Source organism: Solanum lycopersicum, chromosome 8, assembly GCF_036512215.1.
Source record: "Solanum lycopersicum chromosome 8, SLM_r2.1".
In the NCBI taxonomy this organism is placed as follows: Eukaryota; Viridiplantae; Streptophyta; class Magnoliopsida; order Solanales; family Solanaceae; genus Solanum; species Solanum lycopersicum.
Genome location: NC_090807.1, coordinates 58,629,857 through 58,654,917, shown reverse-complemented (window position 1 = coordinate 58,654,917; position 25,061 = coordinate 58,629,857). Strand labels below are relative to the sequence as shown.

The 25,061-nt window shown below is 31.5% G+C and overlaps 2 protein-coding genes and 1 pseudogene across 3 annotated transcripts; 2 read left to right on the top strand and 1 right to left on the bottom strand.

The window, feature by feature from the left end:
• The first annotated feature begins 126 nt into the window (after positions 1–126).
• LOC100736441 (BURP domain-containing protein) lies at positions 127–2,889 on the top strand. The gene is made up of 4 exons (NM_001247592.2): positions 127–254; positions 351–456; positions 901–1,422; positions 2,297–2,889. Exons 1-4 carry the CDS (start codon positions 216–218, stop codon positions 2,725–2,727), a joined length of 1,098 nt encoding a protein of 365 aa, NP_001234521.1. The 5' UTR covers positions 127–215; the 3' UTR covers positions 2,728–2,889.
• A 6,794-nt stretch (positions 2,890–9,683) lies between these two features.
• On the bottom strand, positions 9,684–11,599 carry LOC138337679 (uncharacterized). The gene is made up of 2 exons (XM_069287917.1): positions 10,230–11,599; positions 9,684–9,882 (listed from the first exon to the last, which is right to left on the bottom strand). The coding sequence occupies exons 1-2, from the start codon at positions 11,386–11,388 to the stop codon at positions 9,848–9,850; spliced, it is 1,194 nt and encodes a 397-aa protein (XP_069144018.1). The 5' UTR covers positions 11,389–11,599; the 3' UTR covers positions 9,684–9,847.
• An 8,737-nt stretch (positions 11,600–20,336) lies between these two features.
• Positions 20,337–25,046, top strand: LOC101256204 (protein RAFTIN 1B-like; annotated as a pseudogene). The gene is made up of 4 exons (XR_011211004.1): positions 20,337–20,427; positions 20,537–20,648; positions 22,941–23,704; positions 24,020–25,046. The product of XR_011211004.1 is annotated as a protein RAFTIN 1B-like (transcript).
• Positions 25,047–25,061: the final 15 nt, after the last annotated feature.

Genomic DNA, 25,061 nt, shown 5'->3' with positions numbered 1-25,061 from the left:
GTTGCTTTTCTCACTCTTTTACTCTATTTTTTTTGGAGTACTAATGTAGTCATAAATAATAATACACATAAGCCATAATATTTTTTTTTGGCTTATAAATAGTGCTCCAAATATCCATATTTTTCCATCTCAACTTTTATTTATAATTTATTAGCAATACAATCTATATACTCTCACAATTAGAATTCACTTTCTTTGCTCAATTAAGTCCAACCATGGAGTTGAAGTTTCTTCACATCCTTACATATCTTTCAGTAAGTACTAATTATTTTATAATTACACTATTTTATTTATGTAAATCATTTTTAAAGAAGCTAATTTTTTCAATTTTTTTTTGGTTCATATTTTAGTTGGCACTAGTGGCAAGTCATGCAGCTCTTCCTGTTACCTATTGGAATACTAAGCTGCCTAATACTCCAATACCTAAGGCAATCAAAGAATCTCTCCAGCCTTCTGGTAATTATAAATTAGTCTATCTAATAATTAGAATTAATAATTTTCAAATTAATATTTTTCCATCATAAGGTGCTTTTACAACATAATTTAACTTATATACGCTGATATGAAATAATTACTTACCCTTTTCTCTCATATTTGTCAATTCCTTTCCAACAACAGAAAATTATTTCATACTTCTATTTAAAAAATAGTTTTACCATAAACAAAAGCGATTTTAACCTAGCAATAACAAAGAAGCTCTTATTGTTACATAAAAATATTGTACATCATAAAATCTATGTTATAAACAATTATTGTATGATTATAAAGATTCTTTATACTATTCCTATCTATAATAACAAATTTTTTTACGTATCAAAAAAGAATAGTCGATAAATATTTTTTTTATAATATATATATATATATATATTTAACTAGTGAATATAATTATTGTTTGTGTAGGACTTACGGAAGACAAAAGCACTTCAGTAGATGTAGGCAAAGGTGGAGTAAACGTCGGAGTCGACAAGGGCCGCCACCACTCCGGTGGAACAAACGTGAACGTTGGAGGCAATAAAGGCGGCGGCGTTAACGTGGACACTCCAGGTGGGACCCACGTAGGCGTTGGTAAAGGAGGAGTTGGTGTTACAACCCCCGGCCACCATGGAAAACCACCAGTCTCCGTGGGTGTTCACCCTGGACCCTCACCGTTTGTTTACAATTACGCGGCGAAAGACGATCAACTTAACGATAACCCTAACGTGGCGTTATTTTTCCTGGAAAAAGATTTGCATGAGGGAAGTAACATGAAGTTGAAGTTTGTGGAAAATGGCAATGGAGCTTCGTTTTTGCCCCGTCAAGAGGCGGATTCGATTCCGTTTAGCTCAGAGAAGATGCCGGAGATACTTCACAAGTTTTCAGTGGATGAGGATAGTGAAGAAGGTCAGATTATGAAGAAGACAGTAAGAGAATGTGAAGAGCCAGGTATACTCTTTCCCGCTTCAATTTATGTGATGTTGTTTGACTTTGACACGAGATATGAGAAAAAAGAGATACACTTTTAAAATCTTTTTATTAAGTATGGTGCATCACTAGGAGTACTTCATCCTTAACCAGAGTTTGAGCTCTGCGTATGGAAAAAATCATGTTGGGAGCGTCACCCTCGAGTGAGTTTTGCAGAATAAAATTCAAATTTAAATTTAGTTGAAGCTTCAAACATAGAAAAAATCCAAAAAAAAAAATAAGAATCATTCTTTCTTTAAAAAAAAAGGTAAGTAGGTAATTTGAGATAAATACTCTCTCTGTCCCTATTTATTTGTCCATATTTCCTTTTTTAGATGTCCCTATTTATTTGTTCATTTTGACAAATCAAGAAAGAACAAAAAAAAATTCTATTATACTCTCATTTAAACTTTTTGAATATTTCTGTGTTTTAATTCATTTTTTTTAAAATTATATTTAATAAGGATAAAATTATAACTTCACCATGTTAATTATTATTATGTTAATATGTATGTCTTTTCTAAAGTGGACAACTAAATAGAGATTGAGGGATTAGTATTTACAGTGTCGAGATTCAATTAAATGCATCATTATATAGTACTACTAGATTAATTTTTTTAAAAAAATATTAGTTTTTGCAAACCAATCATGATTTTACTAGGATATAGTAAGTGCAATTTAACTTACTATGGAATATTATCACTCTATTACTAATGAAATTAAAATATATACACAAAAAATTTCTCTTTGTTTCAATTTTTTTTTTTTATATTAACTTGATACAAAAGTTAATAGATTAAGAAAACAATTTTAATCTGGTGATTTGACACGGAGTTTAAAAAAAAAATTTCCGCAGGTATTAAAGGAGAGGAGAAGTATTGTGCAACTTCATTAGAATCCATGATTGATTTCACCACATCAAAGTTAGGAAACAAAGTGCAACCATTATCAACAGAGACACAAAAAGAAAACACAGAAATGCAAAAATACACAATCCTAGGAGCCAAGAAAATGGGAAACAACAATGACAAATCAGTAGTTTGTCACAAACAAAACTATGCCTATGCAGTATTTTATTGTCACAAAACAGAAACAACAGAGTCATACATGGTATCATTAGTTGGTGTTGATGGAACAAAAGTTAAGGCTGTGGCTGTTTGTCACAAAGACACATCACAATGGAACCCAAAACATTTGGCTTTTAAAGTTCTTAAGGTTACACCTGGATCCGTCCCTGTTTGTCATTTCCTTCCACAAGATCACATTGTTTGGGTCCCTAAGAACTAGAAAATAATTAGATGACATATGTTTAATTGTCTTCTAAAAATTTGGGTTGTTTTTATGTATTATATGTAATAATACAAAGTATGTTGTGTTTGTCTTATACTTTTTGTCTTGTTGTATAATCATACTTTACTATACTAATAAATAATATATGTTTCACATTTATAACTTCTTGTGTCTCTCTCTCTCCTATTTTTCGTCTCAAAGTTAATAAATATTTGAAATCTTTTGATCTAAAAATAAATAATATTAGCCATCAGTAGAAATTCAAACTAAGAATCTTAATTTTTTAACCATCTTTGGGAACTAAACAACTTTATAAACACAATTTGATTTTCTTTGGTTTGGAATACTTATGATTTATTTCACAAATTGAGGTTCATAACCTATAAGCTTGCATACTTTGAAACTTTATTTGTTTGTCTGTACTTATTCATCCTTAATAAAATATATTTGGTTCGAGTTCTACTAAATACAAAGTTATATTTATTAAATCAAACTGTTTTGCGATAAATTTAAATTTAATCAAATTTTAATACGTTTTATCTAATATTGAGTGGATAAAAAAGGAAGAAAGAAAAAGTTACAAACCACAAGTCTATTAATATTTGAAGGTTGTGGACCAACTCCTTAATGGTTCATTAATAAGTCTGCTAAAAAAAGCTTGATGTGAGTGCTAACAACTAAATTAAAAGCCTTGTAGAAAATTTCTTCATGATAAGTATGCATTTGTCATAATAATATATGTAGGTCACATATTTACTTAGCTGGTTTTACTAAAAATAAATGCTTTTAATACTTGTTAGTTTCACAAAATCAACAAAATAAATAACACTATTTTTTATAATTTATCCTTGAGAGTTATTAATCTTGAAAGTATGAATTTGATCAATATAGAAAAATATAATTGATTCATTCATTCATGTTCATTGGTCAATTTAATTAGTCAAAATGAATTAATTAATTTATGTTCAGTTTTTGAAAACTTGACGTCAAGAGATCACTAAATAAAGATAAAATGATAAATTTACCTAATTTTTTAAGAAGCGTGAAATTTAAAATGGTGACATATAAATAAAAACGAATGAAGTAATATAAGATATTATTTACTAATTTATCCATGTTTATTAGATCCATGAATTGAGCAATATCAAGAGGAACAATTTCTTTAATGTTAAAGGCTGTAACACTTGTTCTTCGGGAAAGGATTAGTTGATTTGAAAGGTGATCATCGACATAAATAATTTGAAATCGGTCATCATTTAATGCCTTCTGAGTTGAGCCCGTCGAAAGATTTTTTAAAAAAGTGTAACACTCCCATACTAATTAACAAGTTCTCATTCCGAAGAGTTGCACCGTTTGAAAATAATTTGAATTCTTACTTTTAGCTTACATTAATCAATGGTTCCAATATAATTTCTTTTTCCCCATTTTTAATTAGAGATAAATTTGTCTTAAAAGTTGAAAAATACATTTATTTATGGTTGTTGAATTTTCTTTTTGTATCCATAAATGGATTTCACTATTCTCCCAGTCTCAATCAAATCTATGAGGTAGTCCATAAAGCTAATTATTTATTAGGCTCGCAAAATTTGGCTGCTTAGCATGTCATTATAATAGCTCTGCTACATTAATCATTAATTAAACTCAAAAATATATTCTATTTATTCCATTTTATATTGCACAATTAATTAGTCTATTAAAAAGAAAAAAATCATATACTTTTCAATTTGAAATAACTAATTTTACAATTTTATTTGAAGGAGAGAAGGGTTTAGCTGTGGATTCAAAATTTTAATATCAAGTATTAATTAGTTGAGTTTTAAAGTAAAAATTAATATACATTTATTAAATTTCTTAACACAAATATATTATTTAATCAAACAATTTGATTAGGTACTAGATTCAGTCAAATTACAACTTGACGAATACATGAACTAGGACTGGACTCAAAACTCAATGTTGCTACATCAGATTACCTAAAACTTATATACAGTAAAATCTTACTAAATTAATACTCGATAATTAATAACTTTTTTAAGATAATTTTTTTCGATCTTAGTTTGGATGAGTCAATGGAAAGAAACATACATTTCGATTACATAATAAACTAATATATGTTCAGAAGTCCATTGTATAAATATATGGTCTCATTAATATTATTTTAAAAGTACAAATATATTTAAGATAATTTAGTGAAATATGATTATACTGTTTTCTGTTTTTACTTAAAATTTAAACCTAGTTGAAACTCATCTCTAACTTTTCTTATTGTATCTAAATGTTTCGATGTTATTTTTTGAATGCACCATAAATTATGATAAACTCTAAATGTGATAAGTGCATATATCATTTTCACCCATTCAACTTGCTATTAAAGTTCATTTTGTGTGTGTTTATCGTCTTTTTGAATTTATAATTAAGCCACTTTGTAATTTATAATTAAGCCACTTTGTCATACACACACTGTTGAATCTTTATTCACACGCACATGTAAATGGATAACACTACAATATGAGGTTTTAACCAAACTAAGCCATTATATAAAGTCATTCATCAAAATAATATATTTTTCTAAAATTTTACAAAACTAGTATAAACGTATTCCACAGTAACGTTTTAGGATATATTTTATTTTTTAAAAGTTGATGGCGTCAGATTGATATACGTTACTCATAGTAACGTTTTACTCCTAAAATGTTACTCATAGTAACATTTTAGGAGTAAAACGTTACTGAAAATAACGTTTTAGGAGGAAAACGTTACTTACAGTGACGTATATCAACCTAATGCTGTTAGTTTTTAAAAAATAAAATATACCCTAAAACTTTACCATGAAATACGTTTATACTAGTTTTGTAAATTTTAGAAAAATGTATCACTTTGGTAAATTGTTTTATATAATGACTTAGTTTGGTTAAAAATGCTACGTACATTCACATACACCATGGTGTATATCCATGTATATCCTTGTATAATTCTATTTATATCCATCTTCAAGCACCATCAAAACTCTCACAACATTATATTATTACAATGTATAATGTACTGTACACTTGCTTCACACTGTTATACGATGTATATACAACATACATAACTGTAACAAAGTGTTGTATAATTACTAGACATTACAATTAGTCGAAGATCAATCAATAAGTACAAAACAACAAAAACAACAACAATATAAATTAGGGTTGATAAGGAATTAGTTTGGATCACGGGCTTTTGTATAATTACAATATAAAAAGGGTACCTTTAAAATTTGAAAAGTAATCGACAACTACGAAAAATAGATTTTTAACATATTCCAGGATTTGGTTTTCAAAATCTCCCAAAAACTAAATACATTTTATGAAAAATGACAGAAATCCCACCTTTAACTTCTCTTATTACCATTATCCCCTAGTCATTTTATAAATTCCCAAAATCTCTCATTTTCGAGCATAAAATTAATGCATCAGTGAATCAAAATGTATCTCACGCATCAAAATTAGTGTATTATGTATAAAATGTATATCAGATTAGTATATCATGTATAAAATATAATGTATCTTACTTAACGATTAATGTATCTCGCGCATCAGATTAATGTATCAACGCTTATATTATCGTATCAGTTTAAAATATTTCTGTAATTATAAATTATAAGGGACAAATGACAATTTTTCATCAAAAATATGTAATTTTTATCCTTTGCCCTAGACAAAAATTTGCCAAAAAGGATTTGAAAAAGTACTTAATAAGAACTCACTGATGCAGTGAGTTAACCATTACAATGGCTTCACTGATGCAGTAGAGAAGCAGTCATTGTAGAGAGGAAGAAGAAGAAAAGAATTTCAATTTATTTCATTCCAAAATTGTATCTCATTTCATCCATTACACCTTCATTATATACATGTGATTTGGAAGATTCTAGACTAATTAAAGAGGAAGAAAACATGTGATCAACCAACTAACTAACTAACCATGTGCCTACTAACTAACAATGTGACAACTAACTAACAGCTAACTAACAATATGAACATCAACTAACAAGAAATATTAACTAACTCTGCTATTAGTAGATGTAATTCTCAATACCCCTCCTCAAGTTGGAGGTAAGGACTTTACAGCCAACTTGTTCAGAATTGCAGCATGTTTAATGCCAGTTAGAGACTTAGTAAAAATGTCTGCCAATTGTTCATTTGTGGTTACATGTTGAATTGAAATGAGCCCTTCCTGCAGTTTGTTGTGTACGAAATGGCAATCAACTTCAATATGTTTGGTTCTTTCATGGAACACAGGGTTATGTGCTATGTGTATAGCAGCTTGACTGTCGCAATATACAACTATGAGAGAAGTGTGAGGTATTGTTAACTCATTGATCAGCCTGTGTAACCACACCAACTCACCTACCACCTTCCTGAGTGACCTGTACTCAGCCTCTGCAGATGATAGTGATATAGTTTCCTGCTTCTTGGATTTCCAGCTGATAGGACTATCTCCAAGTAATACCAAGAATCCACTTACTGATTTCCTGGAATCTGGACATGTAGCCCAATCTGAATCACAGTATGCCTTCATAACACAATTAGGATCCTTTGATAAGTAGATTCCCAGGGTAGGATCCTGTTTTATATACCTGAGCAAGTGGAAGACTGCTTGTAAATGAGGAATTCTGGGATCTTGCATGAACTGGCTCAGTTGTTGAACACTGAAAGAAATATCCATTCTGGTATTAGTAAGAAAGTTTAGCTTTCCCACAAGCTTCCTGTAATAGGTAGGATCAGGTAGTGGACTTCCTTCCTTGGCTTTCAGCTTAACATTTGGATCAAGGGGTGATGATAAAGCTGTGTATCTGAAACAATCATACTCCTTCAGTAAATCTAGTGCAAACTTCCTTTGTGAGATAAGAACCCCTCCTGCAGTGTCAAGTATCTCCATACCTAAAAAATAATGAAGCCTACCAAGGTCTTTAATCTTGAATGTCTTATCAAGGTATAACTTTAGTTGAGTGATCTCAGTGGAATCTGTGCCTGTTAAGACTATATCATCAACATAAACTGCCACAAACACTACCATTGAATTGGACTTCTTGTAAAACAAGGAGTAATCATAGTGTGAATGTGTATATCCCCTAAGAGATAATGCCTCAGTCAACTTAGCATACCACTGTCTGCTAGCTTGTTTAAGCCCATATAAGGACTTTTTAAGCTTGCAAACTAAGCCTGACTCACCCATATCAAGACCTTGAGGTATTGTCATATACACCTCTTCATTTAAATCACCATGCAGAAATGCATTATTGACATCAAGTTGAAACATTTTCCAGCCTTTCTTCACAGCACATGCCATCAATGTTCTCACAGTGGTCATCTTGACAACAGGTGAATATGTTTCTGTGTAGTCTATTCCAGCCTTTTGTGTGCATCCCTTAACTACCAATCTAGCCTTGAATCTCTCAATGCTGCCATCAGCTTTATGTTTCACTTTGTATACCCATTTACAGCCAATAGCTTGTTTATTCATAGGTAGTTTAAGCAAATCCCAAGTTCTGTTTGTATGTAAAGCATCAAATTCTTGTTCCATTGCCTTTTGCCATGCAGGACTTAATGCTGCCTCTTCATAGGAGTATGGTTCACTATCACAGCAAATATTTTCAACCAAGACTTGACTTTGAGAAACAATGACATCAGGACTAGTGTGTTTACTGAGTAATGCATTAGATATCAGGCTACTTTGGTTGGTATTGGGAATGGTATTGGCAACAGAGTTGTTCTTTAGGTTGGGAAGTGACAAGACACAGTCCTTTAAATGACAAGGTATCTTAGTTTCTCTAGTGGATTTTCTCTGTGGTATATGTGGGATTGGTGTAGTTTGTGTAGGTGGTGAATGTATAGGCTGAGGATAAAGAGACAGAGTTGGATGATCATCAATTACATCTAAATGATTATTTGGCAATGTATCATAGGGTTCAGAAAAATCAGTAGAGTAAGTCTTTGCAATAGAAGGAAAATTACTATTTTCTGAAGAGAAAGAAAAAGGGAATATGCCTTCATGAAAAATTACATCTCTAGAGGTTTGTATTTTCTTTGTGACAAGACTCATTACCTTGTATCCTTTGATTCCAGGTGGATATCCTATAAAGATATGGGGGGTGGTTCTTGGTTCCAGCTTGTCTCTGTGAACTCTAGGCAATGTGGGATAACATAGACATCCAAAGGATCTTAGTTGACTATACTTTGGTTTTTCCTTATATAACATCTCATAAGGACATTTATTTTGAAGAAAAGTGGATGGAAGTCTGTTAATGAGGTATGTAGATGTAAGAATGCAATCACCCCAGTACTTAGTTGGTAACTTGGATTGGAAAAGAAGTGCTCTAGCAGTTTCAAGCAAGTATCTGTGTTTTCTCTCCACTATGCTATTCTGCTGTGGAGTGTAAAGGCAGCTTCTCTGATGTGTAATGCCTTTGGCTTGGAAAAACTTAAGTGTTTCATTGTTGTTGAATTCTAGCCCATTGTCTGATCTAATACACTTTACAGTCGTTTGGAACTGATTTTCTATCATATTAATAAAGGTTTGGAGAATCTGTATGGCATTACTTTTGGTGCTCAACAAATATGTTCAGGTAGCTCTACTATAGTCATCTACAAGAGTGATGAAATATCTGCAGTTGTCATATGTAGGAACATGGTAAGGACCCCATAGATCAATGTGAAGAAGGTCAAATATATTCTTAGAATGAGTTGTACTATGGGTGAATGGTAGTCTGGTTTGCCTTGCCATAGAACATATGGTGCAAGTGAATGGCTGTCTATTAGAAAACTTAACTGGAATGGTAGGTATGGTTTTCATTTTTACAAAGGGTACATGGCCAAGTCTGTTATGCCACAACAAATCCACATCATCCTTAAGAGATTCAAGAGATGTACAATTATTCAACACACTTGTATTTTCAGTAGATGAGCAAACAGATATCACAGGAAGTTTTCTAGATTCTTCCACAAATGATTTATTACAAGCTGAACTTAGAAAAGAAATACTCCTACATACATGAGGTAGACAACTACAAACAAGATCAGTGGTCTGAGTAGCATTTTTCAAGCATCTTCCACACATGTAGTAAATGCCATCCCTGCTACTACCAATTGCCTGAGGCCTCTTCACTGAAGGGTCCTGTAATAGACAGGTTGTATCAGTAAAAGAAATCATACACTGCATTGAAGAGACTAAGGACTGGACTAAAATGAGATTATGTTTGAAAGAAGGAACATGTAATACTTTGTTCAAAATCATTTTAGGTGCAATATGTACATCACTAAACTCTGTCACTTTGACTTTGTATCCATTTGGAAGTGAAACAAGTATAGGATAAGGTAATGTTTGAATGTTTGTCAATGAAGATCTATTATATGTCATATGGTTTGAAGCTCCCGAGTCAATAATCCATAAGTCAATGCTTGATCTAGAACACTTGCATGAAGTATTACCAAACTCAATTGAAGAAGTGCAAAGTATTGTACCTGCAGACTTGTTAGATTCAGCATTGTTCTTAGAATCCTCTCCTGAGCTATCAATTTGGAGCTGTTGTAACAACTTCATAATATGGCCATATTGTTCTTGTGTAATAACAACATTTGAATTACTGTTTTCTTGTGAACATTCTTCTCCATGTGCATTTGCCACAATCCTTCTTCCTCTGAAATTTTGACTATTGTTCTGCCTGAATTGTTGTGCATTGAACTGTTGTGTATTGTTTGTTCTATTATTAGGAACATTACTCTTTGGAGGATATCCATGTAGCTTATAACACTTCTCCTTGATATGACCTTGCTTCTTACAGAAATCACAGATCAAAACACTTCTATTACCATTGTTATTCAATTCACTACTACTTGAGAAATTTGTTCTATGTCCTCTACCACCTTGTGATCCTCTGCCAGCATTTGCATTTAGTGATATCGACTCCATAGGTGTGCGACTGGTAGGTCTATATTCTCTTTGCTTTTCCTCTTGAATTAATAGTGAGAAAGCCTGTGCAGTAGAAGGAAGAGGACTCATCATGAGTATGTTACCTCTGATCACAGTGTAAACTTCATTCAATCCTATGAGGAATTGTATCAATCGTCTATCTTGTTCTGACTTGTGCATACTATCCTTGGCACCACAGATACATGTACATGTATATACGCTCTTAGTGTTCAAAGTGTTTAATTCTTCCCACAGCTTTTTCAATTTTGTGTAATAGACAGTGATATCTAATGTTCCCTGTGTTAAATCATCAATTTCCTTTTGAATTTGATATAGTTTTGCACCATTTGTCTGGTCATATCTGTCTTCCAGCTCCTTCCAAAGTTCACACGAGTTGTTGACATATTCAACACTGTCTGCAATCTCCTTGGTGAGAGAATTCAATATCCATGAAGTTACCATATCATCACATCTTTGCCATTGACGAGCTTGTGGTGAGTTTTCAGCTGGCTTCACACAGCTTCCATCGATAAACACTGACTTGTTCTTCATAGACAAAGCTCGTAGGATGCCTCTTCTCCATGATCTGTATCCAACTCCATCAAATTGAGCTGGAACGAGTGGTGTTCCTGGATTATCTGAAGGATACACATAGAATACACTGTTCATATCAATTCTAGTGCTAGTTGCTTGAGCTGTGACTTCTGTCATGGCAAGCCAATAAACTTGGATGAAGATTTAGGATTAAACACAGATCTCGCAGATACAAAAAAAAACCGAGGGAATCTAACCCAGCTCTGATACCATAATAAGAACTCACTGATGCAGTGAGTTAACCATTACAATGGCTATAATGGCTTCACTGATGCAGTAGAGAAGCAGCCATTGTAGAGAGGAAGAAGAAGAAAAGAATTTCAATCTATTTCATTCCAAAATTGTATCTCATTTCATCCATTACACCTTCATTATATACATGTGATTTAGAAGATTCTAGACTAATTAAAGAGGAAGAAAACATGTGATCAACCAACTAACTAACTAACCATGTGCCTACTAACTAACAATGTGACAACTAACTAACAGCTAACTAACAATATGAACATCAACTAACAAGAAATATTAACTAACTCTGCTATTAGTAGATGTAATTCTCAATAGTACTTCTCAATCTATTTTCAAATGATTCTTGCTGACCACGAGCCTTATTTATTAATTTAGTAAAGTCAAAACTTTGGCGATGAGATTAAGCTGATTTACTAGTTTTGGAACTTCGCTTATTTTTAAATCAAGATATATACTTATTTGTTTTTTGATTTTGTAGCTGACACTACAGTGAGATCGTTTGGTACAAGCATCGACAATAATAACATAGTTATCTAGTAAAAATGTCAACTTAGGATCAAATATCACAAAAAATAACAGTTGCAACCCTAAATTGAGGCGACAACTGACATCTAAGTCTAACTACTAACATTAGTTGTGGTGCACTAACTAATTAAGGTACTTTATACTTAATCAGATGTCTCAGATTCGAGTATTAAGTATGCAGAAAATCTTATCCCCATCTTGTTTATTGAGCTACTGGGGACCAATAATAACTCCACAGAAATCAGTTAAAATGTGTAATTTCGCATTTCATTTTCAATTTATTGAGGGCGGCATGATCTTAGATAGGAAGGTATGAAGGTCGTATACTAATTAAGGTTATTTTTGCTTTTTGAGGGTTTAAGTTAATTTATTTGTGTTTACATTTGCCCTAACTTTATTATTAGATAGGAGGGTATGTTTGGTTTGTATTTTCAAATATGGTAATGTAGATTATGAGTCTTTGTAGAAATATTATATTCCTCAACACATAATTGGTGTGATTTGAAACAAGAAACGAACATGTGATCAATTAGTTGATCATGAATATATATGTATTCAGTGTATAACACACTTTATCCATCTTCAAGCACCATTAAAACTCTCACAACATTATACAATGTATAATGATTAATAGTGATAACATATTACAAAATGGAATATACAATTTGTGTTTGTATAAAGCGAGAGAAAGATTTGATATATAAATACAAATATTTTAACTTGATTCAATTGTATACGTTTTCAAATTTTATGCAGATCTAAAAAACAATAATTGATACATACACACAACTCACCTCTCTCCACTCTTTTCCTCTCTCGCTTGTCTCTCTCCCCTCTCTCCTAATCTCGCTCGACACTCTAGCCTCAAGCAAAGAGCAAATACATATACAAACACAATATTCATAGACACAGACACTCAATTTGTACAAATTGTCATGATTTATACAAATTGCTACAATTTATACAATCATATGCTCCAACGCAAATAACAAAACTATAGCTATAAAGAGCTAATTAATGAAACGGTAAGTGACACGACACATTATTGAAAGAAATATATAATTAATGAATTAGTTTGTAAATGATTAAAAATCACACTGAAAACAAATAATATAAAGCATTACAATGATTGTTACTTACTTCTTATAATAAAGTAAAATAAAAGAGATCACATGAAATGCATGGGATGAGTTGTTTTGTTGTGTATCTATTCGCCATTTGATTATTGATATGATAATAAACGTACTGTAGCAAATAAATAAATAAAAATTAGGAAAATTATATGAAATAGTAAATTAATTCAAATTAAATGTTATAGCTATAATTTATTTTAATTGTAATTCGCAACAAACATCCTGTTTTTACACATCTGATTCTGTATACAACTGTTCATTTTTGATATACAATAAACCATTTTGTACATTTCGGTGTAATATGTATATAATGTGTTTGTGTTTATGTAAAGCGAGAGAAAAATGTATATACAAATACAAATATATATATTTTCATCCTATTTATAACTATACAAATATATGTCTTATTACACAAATTACAACGTATAAATGAATTTATACGAAATCAAACGATTTGTATAAAATTGAATGTTTCTATCGAATTATACAAATTAAAAATTTCGTAGCAAACATAAAATGATGTGAAAAAGATTCACAATTAAATCGTTTATGTTATATTCTCTTCATTCTATTATCATTAGCTTCATTCATTATCTTTTTAATTTTCTGCAAATTCTACGCAATAAAAAATGTAAATATGAATGTCAATTAATAAAGGGAAAAGGGTAAAAAATGTCATTAAATTTTGTCAAAGAAATAAAAATGTCTTTCGTTCATAGTTTAGCTTTAAAATGTTCTTATTGTCAACACTTTGGTTAAAAAATGTCTTGCAGTTAATACTTTAGACCAAAATATTGATGGTAAAGACATTTTTGGGCGAAACTACAAACGGAGAGCTTTATTATTCATTTCGCATAGTTTAAAAGCATTTTTGAACCAAAATATTGACGATAAAGACATTTTTGAGAAAAACTACAAACGAAGAGTTTTTTTTATCCATTTCGCCTAATTTAATAACATTTTTGAACCAAAAATACTTTCAAGCCACACTATAAACTAAGAACATTTGTTTCCTTCACATAATTTAAGGGCTTCCCATTAATAAATCAGAATAAATAAGCTAAGAATCAGATATTATTGACAAGAAATAAATATAAATTTACTTTTAAAAAATATAAAGACAGATATAACCCTTTACTATTTCAAAAAATGTATTCTCAATAAGAAGAAACTGTATGATTCTAACCGTTTCTATAATGTAAAGATTATAAATTATTAAAATAAAGGAATCACGAGAAATGCATGGGAAAGATTGTATTATTGCCATCTATATTATTTTATTATAAGTCCAATACAGATCTTTTTAATAAAATGAACATTATTATTATTGACAAATGCCATGCCATTATAAAATTAAATTAGGACGCAGTTTTCGAAAAATCATACTTGTAATGTTAATTTTGAGGGGAAGGAGCTCATATACTATTTAACTTTGCGACTTCCGGAATATTTTTATAAAATAATTTTTATATATATTATAATAATGGTAAAAATGAAAGAACCTAAAAGAAAGGTTAAAGCCATTTTTGCAAAATTACCTAATTAGATAAATATGTCCGCTATATTTATTATAGAAAAAATTACATGAATTTAATATATTTTAAAAAATAATTATTAATTTTAGCGATACTTTTTGTTTATTACCGGTTATAGCAATACTCTGATAAATCTGTCATATATATTAAAAGTGAATTATTTATGCAATATATTGAATTATAATTGTTTTTGAAATATATTGTGTTTGTTTGGTAAAAAATAGTCACATTGTATTATAAGTGTATTAAAATGTGTGATAAATGTGTTATCCATCATTAAAACTTGTATTGTATGTGAATAATAAATTGTTCTTTGTAATATGTATTAAATTTGTATTATAAATGAATTAAAAGTGATCAAGTGGAAAAAAAATATTGTCGCTATAAATGATAAATATTTTTTATTATAACACATTTATGTAAGTTTCCATTTATTATATTTATTATACTTACTTTATTATGGTTCAATTTTTAAATGCTTTTTATATTTTAAAATCAAATACTTATATTCTTATTCATATCATATAGTTTTATACATATAATTTTACTTTGTCATCTGATTTAAATCATTCGAGAATTATGATTATTAATTTTGAGATGATGCTTTGTCTTTGTCTATGTCAATGTCAATCCCTACAAATATGAAATAATTAAAGACTTTATTAGCTTTTATTTGTACTAGAAAGGGGAAGCAATTATTTGAATTTCGTAATGTTTATTGTGGAATTTTTATATATAGTCACTTAAAAGTAGCCTAATTATTTTCCATAGCTATAGTTTGATAACTAAAATTCGTGGCTACATGTTATATAGAAGAGAGAGAGGAAAGAGGGCAAAGAGTGGGTGAGAGGTGAATTGTATATCTATATCGGTTAGATAATTGTATATTATATATATATATATATATATACACACACACACACACATATCTTTTTGTATATATGGCAAGCTAGATTGGGAGAGGGAGGAGAGAGGCGACAGAGATTGGTAGGGGGGAGAGGCGACAGAGATTGGGAGAGGGAGGAGAGAGGCGAGCGATATTGGGAGAGGGAGGAGATAGGCGAGCAATATTGGGCAGAGAGTGGGAGACTGTGAATTGCATATGTATATAGGTTAAATAATTGTATATTATGCATTTGTACATATGGAAAGCGAGATTGGGAGAGGAAAGAGAGAGGCACGCGAGATTGGAAGAGGAAGGAGAGAAACAATCGATATTGGGAGAGACAGAAGAGAGGCGATCAAGAGAGAACAAAAATGGAAAACAATCGAATTGTATATGTATCGATTAAATAATTGTATATTACACATATTAAATGGGTTCCCTTTTTTTTAAATGAAGAGGAGGCACCATATAATAGGATTTTCTCCAATTTTTGATTAAAAAAGGTGGTTATATGTAGTTTTTTTTAAATAAAGAGCACAAGGGGAATAAGCAGGCAGCACAAGCAGACGTTTTGACGGTCTGTTGCCTGCTATTGGCCTCTCTTATATAGTAATGTTTATCAGTGATGGCTTTTAACTAACCAGAATAGGATCTATTAATTATCACGATTTCAGTCGTCTTGAGTGACACTCACTTTATCATCTTGTGAGAGAACCAATATTAATTCAAAATCAATCCAATATCATAAATAAGAGAAGTTCGTCATATAAAAATAAAGAAGATACATAAACATGACTTTTAACTTGGCATAGCAGGTGATAATTATAACATTTAACTTTGGATGTACACAAGTAGACGCTTAAAATTGTATAAAATTGAACATCTAGATATGTTCGTCTTACATGACACCCTACCTGACAATTTTATGTCGTACATGGTTAACTTGGTATATTTTGAATAATGACAAAAAATCAAGGAGAAAGAACTAGGGATCGAACAGCCCCACAGAAGAAGGAAATCAAATCAATCACAGAGCAAAGATCTGGAGATTAAGCATTCACGAGAAGCCAAAAAGGATTCGAAGCGACAAACTAAGAAGTCTCTTGGATTTTCTTATTAAAACTAAAAGCACCACAACACTCTGCATATGAACAACCTACAAATGACGCGCACAACTTAACTTATACTTATAATGTAATCTTCTTTCATCTTTCATAAATATTTGTACACTTTGAGTTAACAATTGTAAAAGAAAAAAAGAAGGAAAGATTTTGAGTGTAGGTTATACAAGTAGAGTTAGTGTCAACATAGAAGCTCTGATTTGCACATGAGATCAAATTCGAGAGTACACTTCATATACAACCAATTTCTCAACAAGCTCTAAAGGAAACCTTGAAACCCAAGGAGATTGGAACTAGGCACCACATCGGTGTTCCAAACCAGCATAAAATATCTCGTGTTAATTTACTTTCTGCATCTACTTTTATTTTACACTGTGAGACTAATTAGCAGGTGAGTCGACTATTCCACACAGGAAGTGGACTTAGGAATTTTAATTCACCCCTTCCCCCCTCTTAACTTTCATATTATGTCATGTAGAACATGTGTGTCTAGCTATACCTGTTTAATTTTAACAAGTTTAAGTGTCTACTTGTGCAAAGTTGGAGGGCATAATTGTCCGATAAAATCAAGTTACGAGTCATATTTATTTATTATGCCAAAAATAATAAAAATGATTTAATCAACTAAAAATCAAGTTCCCATAAGCTCGACCCAATAGTCCAAAAATATATAATGCGAAAAAACAACCCATAGGTGTTGAAAATCATCACAAACTCTAAATAATCAAACTAGGGATGCAATCTCCAAACCTAACATATATTGCTAAAGTCTAATGTCTGTGTCAGAAAAAAGGACAAGAAAATAAAAAAACGTTCCTGACAATGTATGAAAGATTAAAATATTGCACAAGATTTATAAATAATAAATAATACAAATTATTAAAATTTTACCCTCCTGAATTTTTCAAAGGAACACGTAGAGACAACGTGTTTCTGTTTGTTTGAAACTTATCAATAAATAATTCGAGCAACACTTTGTATTATTTATAAACTTCAAACAATACAAGGATTACAAAACTATTTAATCTAAGGAATTACAAACTCTAATTCCTAGCTAAGAAATTATAAACTCTAATTTCTAGCTATCCAAAGACGCAAAACCCCTCTATTTTATATCTTCTAATGTTCTTCAAGTTCTACAACTTGTCGAACAACTCCTATTCACAAAACTCAGAACAAGACTATTAAATACAATCTTACAACTTCTCATTTAACTCGCAACACTCCCCACGTTAATATCAAAACTCTTTCAAACCTCTTGATAGTGTTTTGATTTTCTCTCTATGTAAGTGCACAATTTTCCTCAATCGCCCTATTTACAGATTTGGACTTGAATCCAAAACCTATTTAAAGTAGAAATCCTACTTGTGCTCTGCTTTCGTTTTCTCTTAAAACTTAGAAGCTTACGCGTAGGATTTCTACCATGTGCAGAATTCGTCTTTGCCGCATCTTCAACTTCTTTTTCAACTTTAACTTTGCCGCATCAAATCCTTGTTGAACTCAACTTTGTCTTCACTGCCTCATGAAACTCAAATTACTCTTCACGTAGAAATCCTCATTGCAAAGTAAAAGACCATTCTACAAAATTTCCTTAAATAAATAAGAAAGCACACTTTTCATATTTAAATAAGAAAACATAATTTCCTTGAATAGATTTCTCCTTCACCTTTGTCGTTGATGATTCCAGTTGAACTCAATTTCCTTTAAATAGATTTCTTCTTAAACTATGTTGCCTCAAGCTATTTCCTTAAACAAGTATGAATAGTTCCTTTATCACTGCCGCCGTAAAGAAACCTTGTAGCATTAGGACTTCTCTTAGTACTTTGCATTGAAAGGAAACTTCTTACGTGATTTTCCTTATTTAGCTTACAAAAACTGTTTTCCTTTCAAACACAATTTTTCTTAATTAGGTAGTCGTTGCCTCAAGAAAACTTACGCTCAATTTTCCTTAAATAAATAGGAAATATTTCTGGAATCCCATTTAGAGTTGGACTAACTGAAACATGTTGTTACTTCCTGTTCTAGGTAACTTGTTCCACGCAACCTGTTCTAGGCAACTTTGTCATAATTCAAAACAACGTGTTTTCACACAAATCTTTTAGGAGGTAGGCAACAAATAATTGTAAGAAAAATATACTTAATGAATGTTGGTTTGTAATTAAAAGTTAGAGTGAAAACGAACCAAGTATTATTTCCTCCGTCCACAATTGTTTGGCATGTATACTAAAAATAGATGTCCAAAATTAACTGTCAATTTAAATAATTAAGAAATAATTAATCATTTTTTCAAATATTCTACCCTTAATAATTACTCCATTTTGTTCCATTGAAAAGTTGTGTAGATTTTTAATATTCTTGTTATAGTAAAATTATATTGGTCAAATTACACCTTATATTAAATTTTTTTCTTGAAGAGAGTGCATAACCTTATCGTGACAAATAATTATAAATGAAGGGACTATAAGATAATTAATGAAAACATCGCAAACATTATAACTTAAGTCAAATAAAGAGATCACGAGATAAACATGGAAAGATTATATACATTTGTGGGTTACATCCTTAGATTTGTTTAATAAAGTGAACAATGAACATTATTATTGATTAGTGCACATGGGATTGTAAAATCATAGTTGAAGGGTTGTGATATTTTATATGTTGTATAGTATCAATAAAATAAGCTGATATTACAATAATTCATTCGATTTATTTATATGTTAGTGGCTTGGGTGGATAATTTTTAAAATTTAAATTCATATTCCATACATAAACGCGTGAATAAAATATAAGTAAGCTAAATGTGTTTATTGTGAAATTAGGTCTTAGATTTAACTCACAGCCTAAAAGTTAGCTCAAAGAGAGGATGATTACTCAAGTCTCATAAAGAGTTCACGCATCTCATTAATCGATGTGGGACTTTTTTCAATCGTTAACATTTAATTTTCGACTTTCATTCACGTATAATTCATGGTGTTATATCTTTCCTTCGTGGTCTTCACTTTATAGTTGAGTCTTTTCTTTTTCTTCTCTAAATATTATAAGTAGTCTTTAGTTTGTTTTTTTTTTTTAAAAAAAAAAAAGAAGCTTCTTTTTTTAAAAAAAAAAAAATGCTAAAGTAAAACTTTTTTATACTGATGAGTTACGGAAATTTTTTTTATATTGTAAAGTTATAAAAAAAAAAACTTATGACTTATATATAATAAAACTAAATAAGATAATTTCAATGTTTCCCATCCAAAAGAAGATTAAAGTATTTCCTTAATATTAAATTCTATAATAAAATATTATTTACTTATGAAACTATGAATAAATATTTCTTTTAACCCATAAATATGTATATAAACGATTTAAATTATTATTTTTATATTAACTCATTTTTATTCACTTAAATTTTAACTCAATCTATCCATTTGTTACCATTAGTTACGGAGAATAAATTCAGCATGAGGGGGGACATTGGGACAATGTATACTGTGGACTACATATCTCATATCTACAATTCTCAAATTATTTAATTATAGGATAAGATAATTATATAATTTAATATTTATTACATATTTCCATAAAGGCCCTTGTTTAACCCCTATAAATTGGCTAGCAATTTCCTCACAATCATATCCCATAGCCAAACATTATATTAATTGTGAGCAAATACATTTACAATGGAGTTGTATCACAACCAATATTATGTATTCACAATTTTTTCTGTGAGTAAAATAATATTTTTATTTACATTTTTAATCTTCAATTGAATTTTATTTTTAAGTAGATGATATATGAACAATTAATTACTTAATTAATTATTGTTGTGTTTAGGTTATTTTTGTGGTAAGTCATGCAGCAAATTTATCTCCTGAGGTGTATTGGAGAGTCAAATTTCCCAATACTCCCATGCCCACACCTATCAAAGATGCACTACATATTAATGGTAAGATTTTGTTAAAGATTTTCCAATATGTATCGTATTAAAATGTGAAAGACGTAAAATATTTTTTAACTATTTGAATTAGTATAAGAATTATTTAAATTCTAAATAATAAGCTATTTATATGAGTCTTGAATTACGTTATGTCTGCATTAGATATGTTATTATTCAATAGGGATGCGTCAACTATTGTCAACTCGATTGCGTTTTGTTTAGTCATTTTAAAGGGTTCAACTTTTACATATATCAATATTAAATCAAAGTTTTACGTGTACATATGACAAGTGTAAAAATGTATAATAAACCAAATGAATTTTTTTATTTAGACATTTAGGAAAAGCAACTATAATTAGACACTCTATTGTTGTCAAATGAGTGATTTGAAGTAAGTTAATAAATAATACTTGAATTTAAATGATCTAAAATATTCTAAATGAACTGTCATTTTCTCTTTGGTTACATTTCCTCTAACATATGAAAAAGAATCAATATTTTTTTTATATATTAAGTTATTTTATTACTAAATAAACATGATTAGAAAAAAAGTGATAGCTAATTTTATTTAGCGACAGATTTACAACTTACGAGTTATTAAAAGGAGTTCATAGTTAAATTCAATTTCTTTTCCTTATAGTATTTGTTGTTTAATGAAGTACGCATTTTGGTTGTGTGCATAATCTACCAAATAATTGGGATATGTTATGATTTTATAAAAAATGATTATTTTTTTAAAAAAAAATCAGATTGTATTTAATAAAGCTATTCTTTGAATAGTTATGTATACACATATTTATTATTTTTTAAATTGGGCCAAATAATAAAAATAATTATAAATGGACAAGTAAGTAACACCTAACGTTTCAAACTTTTAAAATTATTATACCTATGATATGACTATTATTGAACACTAAATTAGTTCCAATTTTGAAGTATTTAGAGGATCTGATTAACATTGTATAAAGTTTTTAATATATTCACTATTGGTATGATTCACATTTCTGACTTAGATTATAATTCTCATCTTGATTAATAGGTTTCTATTTGATTGTATAATTTAAATTTCTCTTTATTTACTTTAATTTGTTTTTTCATTATCGTAGAATAGTGAGATAGATCTTTATAGAAATTTTCCCAAAAGTTCTATGCATGTACCAACGATTTCGGGTATGTTAAATATTTTCGAATTTTATCAATTCTCATGTTTGGTTGGATCAGATGTTTTGAAAAGTATTTTTCAAATTAACTCATTTTTCTCAAATTTAAGGAAAATGACTTCCCTTCAAAATATTATAAAAACATTTTTCAAAACTCTCGTCCAACCACCCCACCCCTACAACCCCACCTCACCAGCCCCCCAATCCACCCACCCTACCAGCCCCAATGCCCCCCCCCCCCGCCCCCGCCCCCCTTCCTATCCCCAAAAAAATAAAGTTTATTTTTAAAAAAATATTTCCAAAGTCAAAAATTCATTTTTTTCATCCCTATTCTCGACCCCCCACCCACCACCCCAACCACAAAAAAAATTAAGTTTATTTCTTTAAAAAAAAATTAACTTTAAATTTATTTTCTACTCTAGTAAAAAATAAAAGAAATTTCTCAAAAAAAAAGTTTCACTCTAAAACCATACACTAAAATAAATTTTCCGAAATATATTTTCTACTCACTAACCAAACATGAGAAATTAAGTCAAATCTACTTGTTTTCCAGGAAAATATTTTCCTTCCTACCAAACATAAATCGAGAGAAAAGACATCTAAACTTTGAGGGCACCCTGTTACTCTATGAAACCATTTCAAATCACAATAAAATAAACATTTTTTTAACCTATTTTCACTTATAGCTGCCTTGTCACGGCTGATAGTGTAAAAATGTAATGTGACACTGTCAATTGGAATTTTCTTCTTTACTAAAAGACACTTTCCATAATTTTTCAAAAACCATATTGAAGAGCTTTCCATCAAAACAACCCAAAAAGAAAAAAAACAATCTCTATCTTCGACGAAATACCTGGTCAATAAGAGGGAGTCATACTTTGGACTGCTTTTTTCAAAAGAAACTATCTGAAAGCCATTCAAAGTCTTATCCAATTTTCACTAAACGAAGTTGGAAAAAATTAAGTAATTATATTATTAGGGGGGTGAGACACGCTTTCAGGCATTGAGGATGCAGATTGTCAAAAAAAAGTGTGTATTTATCGACAACTTCAAATGTGATATTATGTCTTCTTTTCAAAAAATAACTTGCCAAAAATAAGTACAAGTATTAAATAACTATTGAGAAACCTACCGTTGGCAGAGAAACCTGCATATAATGGAGATGGAAACACCAAAATATCACAACCATGGGGAGTGGGTGCATGGTATAAGGCTGCCCCAGAGGACGAGCTTCACAAAATACGCCAACCATGGGGAGTGGGTGCATGGTATAAGGCTGCCCCAGAGGACGAGCTTCACAAAATACGCCAACCATGGGGAGTGGGTGCATGGTATAAGGCTGCCCCAGAGGACGAGCTTCACAAAATACGCCAACCATGGGGAGTGGGTGCATGGTATAAGGTTGCCCCAGAGGACGAGCTTCACAAAATACGCCAACCATGGGGAGTGGGTGCATGGTATAAGGCTGCCCCAGAGGACGAGCTTCACAAAATACGCCAACCATGGGGAGTGGGTGCATGGTATAAGGCTGCCCCAGAGGACGAGCTTCACAAAATACGCCAACCATGGGGAGTGGGTGCATGGTATAAGGCTGCCCCAGAGGACGAGCTTCACAAAATACGCCAACCATGGGGAGTGGGTGCATGGTATAAGGCTGCCCCAGAGGACGAGCTTCACAAAATACGCCAACCATGGGGAGTGGGTGCATGGTATAAGGCTGTCCCAGAGGACGAGCTTCACAAAATACGCCAACCATGGGGAGTGGGTGCATGGTATAAGGCTGTCCCAGAGGACGAGCTTCACAAAATACGCCAACCATGGGGAGTGGGTGCATGGTATAAGGCTGCCCCAGAGGACGAGCTTCACAAAATACGCCAACCATGGGGAGTGGGTGCATGGTATAAGGCTGCCCCAGAGGACGAGCTTCACAAAATACGCCAACCATGGGGAGTTTATAGATGGTATCAGGCTGCCCCAGAGGACGAGCTTCACAAAATACGCCAACCATATGGAGTTTATAGATGGTATCAGGCTGCCCCAGAGGACGAGCTTCACAAAATACGCCAACCATATGGAGTTTATAGATGGTATCAGGCTGCCCCAGAGGACGAGCTTCACAAAATACGCCAACCATATGGAGTTTATTCATGGTATCAGGCTGCCCCAGAGGACGAGCTTCACAAAATACGCCAACCATATGGAGTTTATTCATGGTATCAGGCTGCCCCCGAGAACGAGCTTCACAAAGTACACCAACCTTGGGGAGTGGGATCATGGTACAATGATGCTGCTAAGAAAGATCTTAATGACAATCACCCAGTGACACCATACTTCTTTGAAACAGATTTACATCAAGGGAAAAAAATGAACCTTGAAGTCTCTCAAAAACTACAATCCAGCACCCATTTTGCCACGCAAAGTTGTAGATTCAATCGCTTTCTCATCAGACAAAATTGAGGAAATTCTTAATCACTTCTCCGCTGATAAGGACTCAGAACGTGCTAAAGACATCAAAAAAACAATCAAAATGTGTGAAGAACCTGCAGGTAACGGAGAGGTAAAACATTGTGCCACTTCTTTGGAATCTATGATTGATTTCACCTTATCTCACCTGGGAACAAACAAAATTATAGCAATTTCCACTGAAGTAGAGAAGGAAACCCCAGAGGTGCAAACATATACCATCGAAAAAGTGGAAGAGAAAGCAAATGGCAAAGGTGTTGTATGTCACAAAGTAGCTTACCCATATGCAGTACACTTTTGCCATGATGTAGGAAGCACTAGGACATTTATGGTGTCTATGGTGGGTGCTGATGGAACAAAAGTTAATGCAGTATCAGTATGCCATGAAGATACTGCATCCATGAACCCTAAGGCATTGCCTTTTCAGTTGCTCAATGTTAAGCCTGGAGACAAGCCTATTTGCCATTTCACTTTGGACGATCAAATTGCCCTGTTTCCTTCTCAAAACACAGATCTTCAAGTGGCTGAAAACTAACATGAAGAAAGTTCAGTCATTACCTGCTCCTCCGTTGCAATAGTCACAATGCTTCATCTAATATTGTATCTCCCTGATGTAATTACCGTTTATTGCAATGTTTTGTGTAATAATGCTTGCGCTGATGCAAGAACTGTTTAACTGTTGATCATGCTTCATCATGTACGATGTTTGCATGTGTGGGTGAAAATGTTTGGTTTGTATTTCAAATATGGTTGATGAATATATGTGGTAATGGAGATTATGACATCTTGTTTTCATATA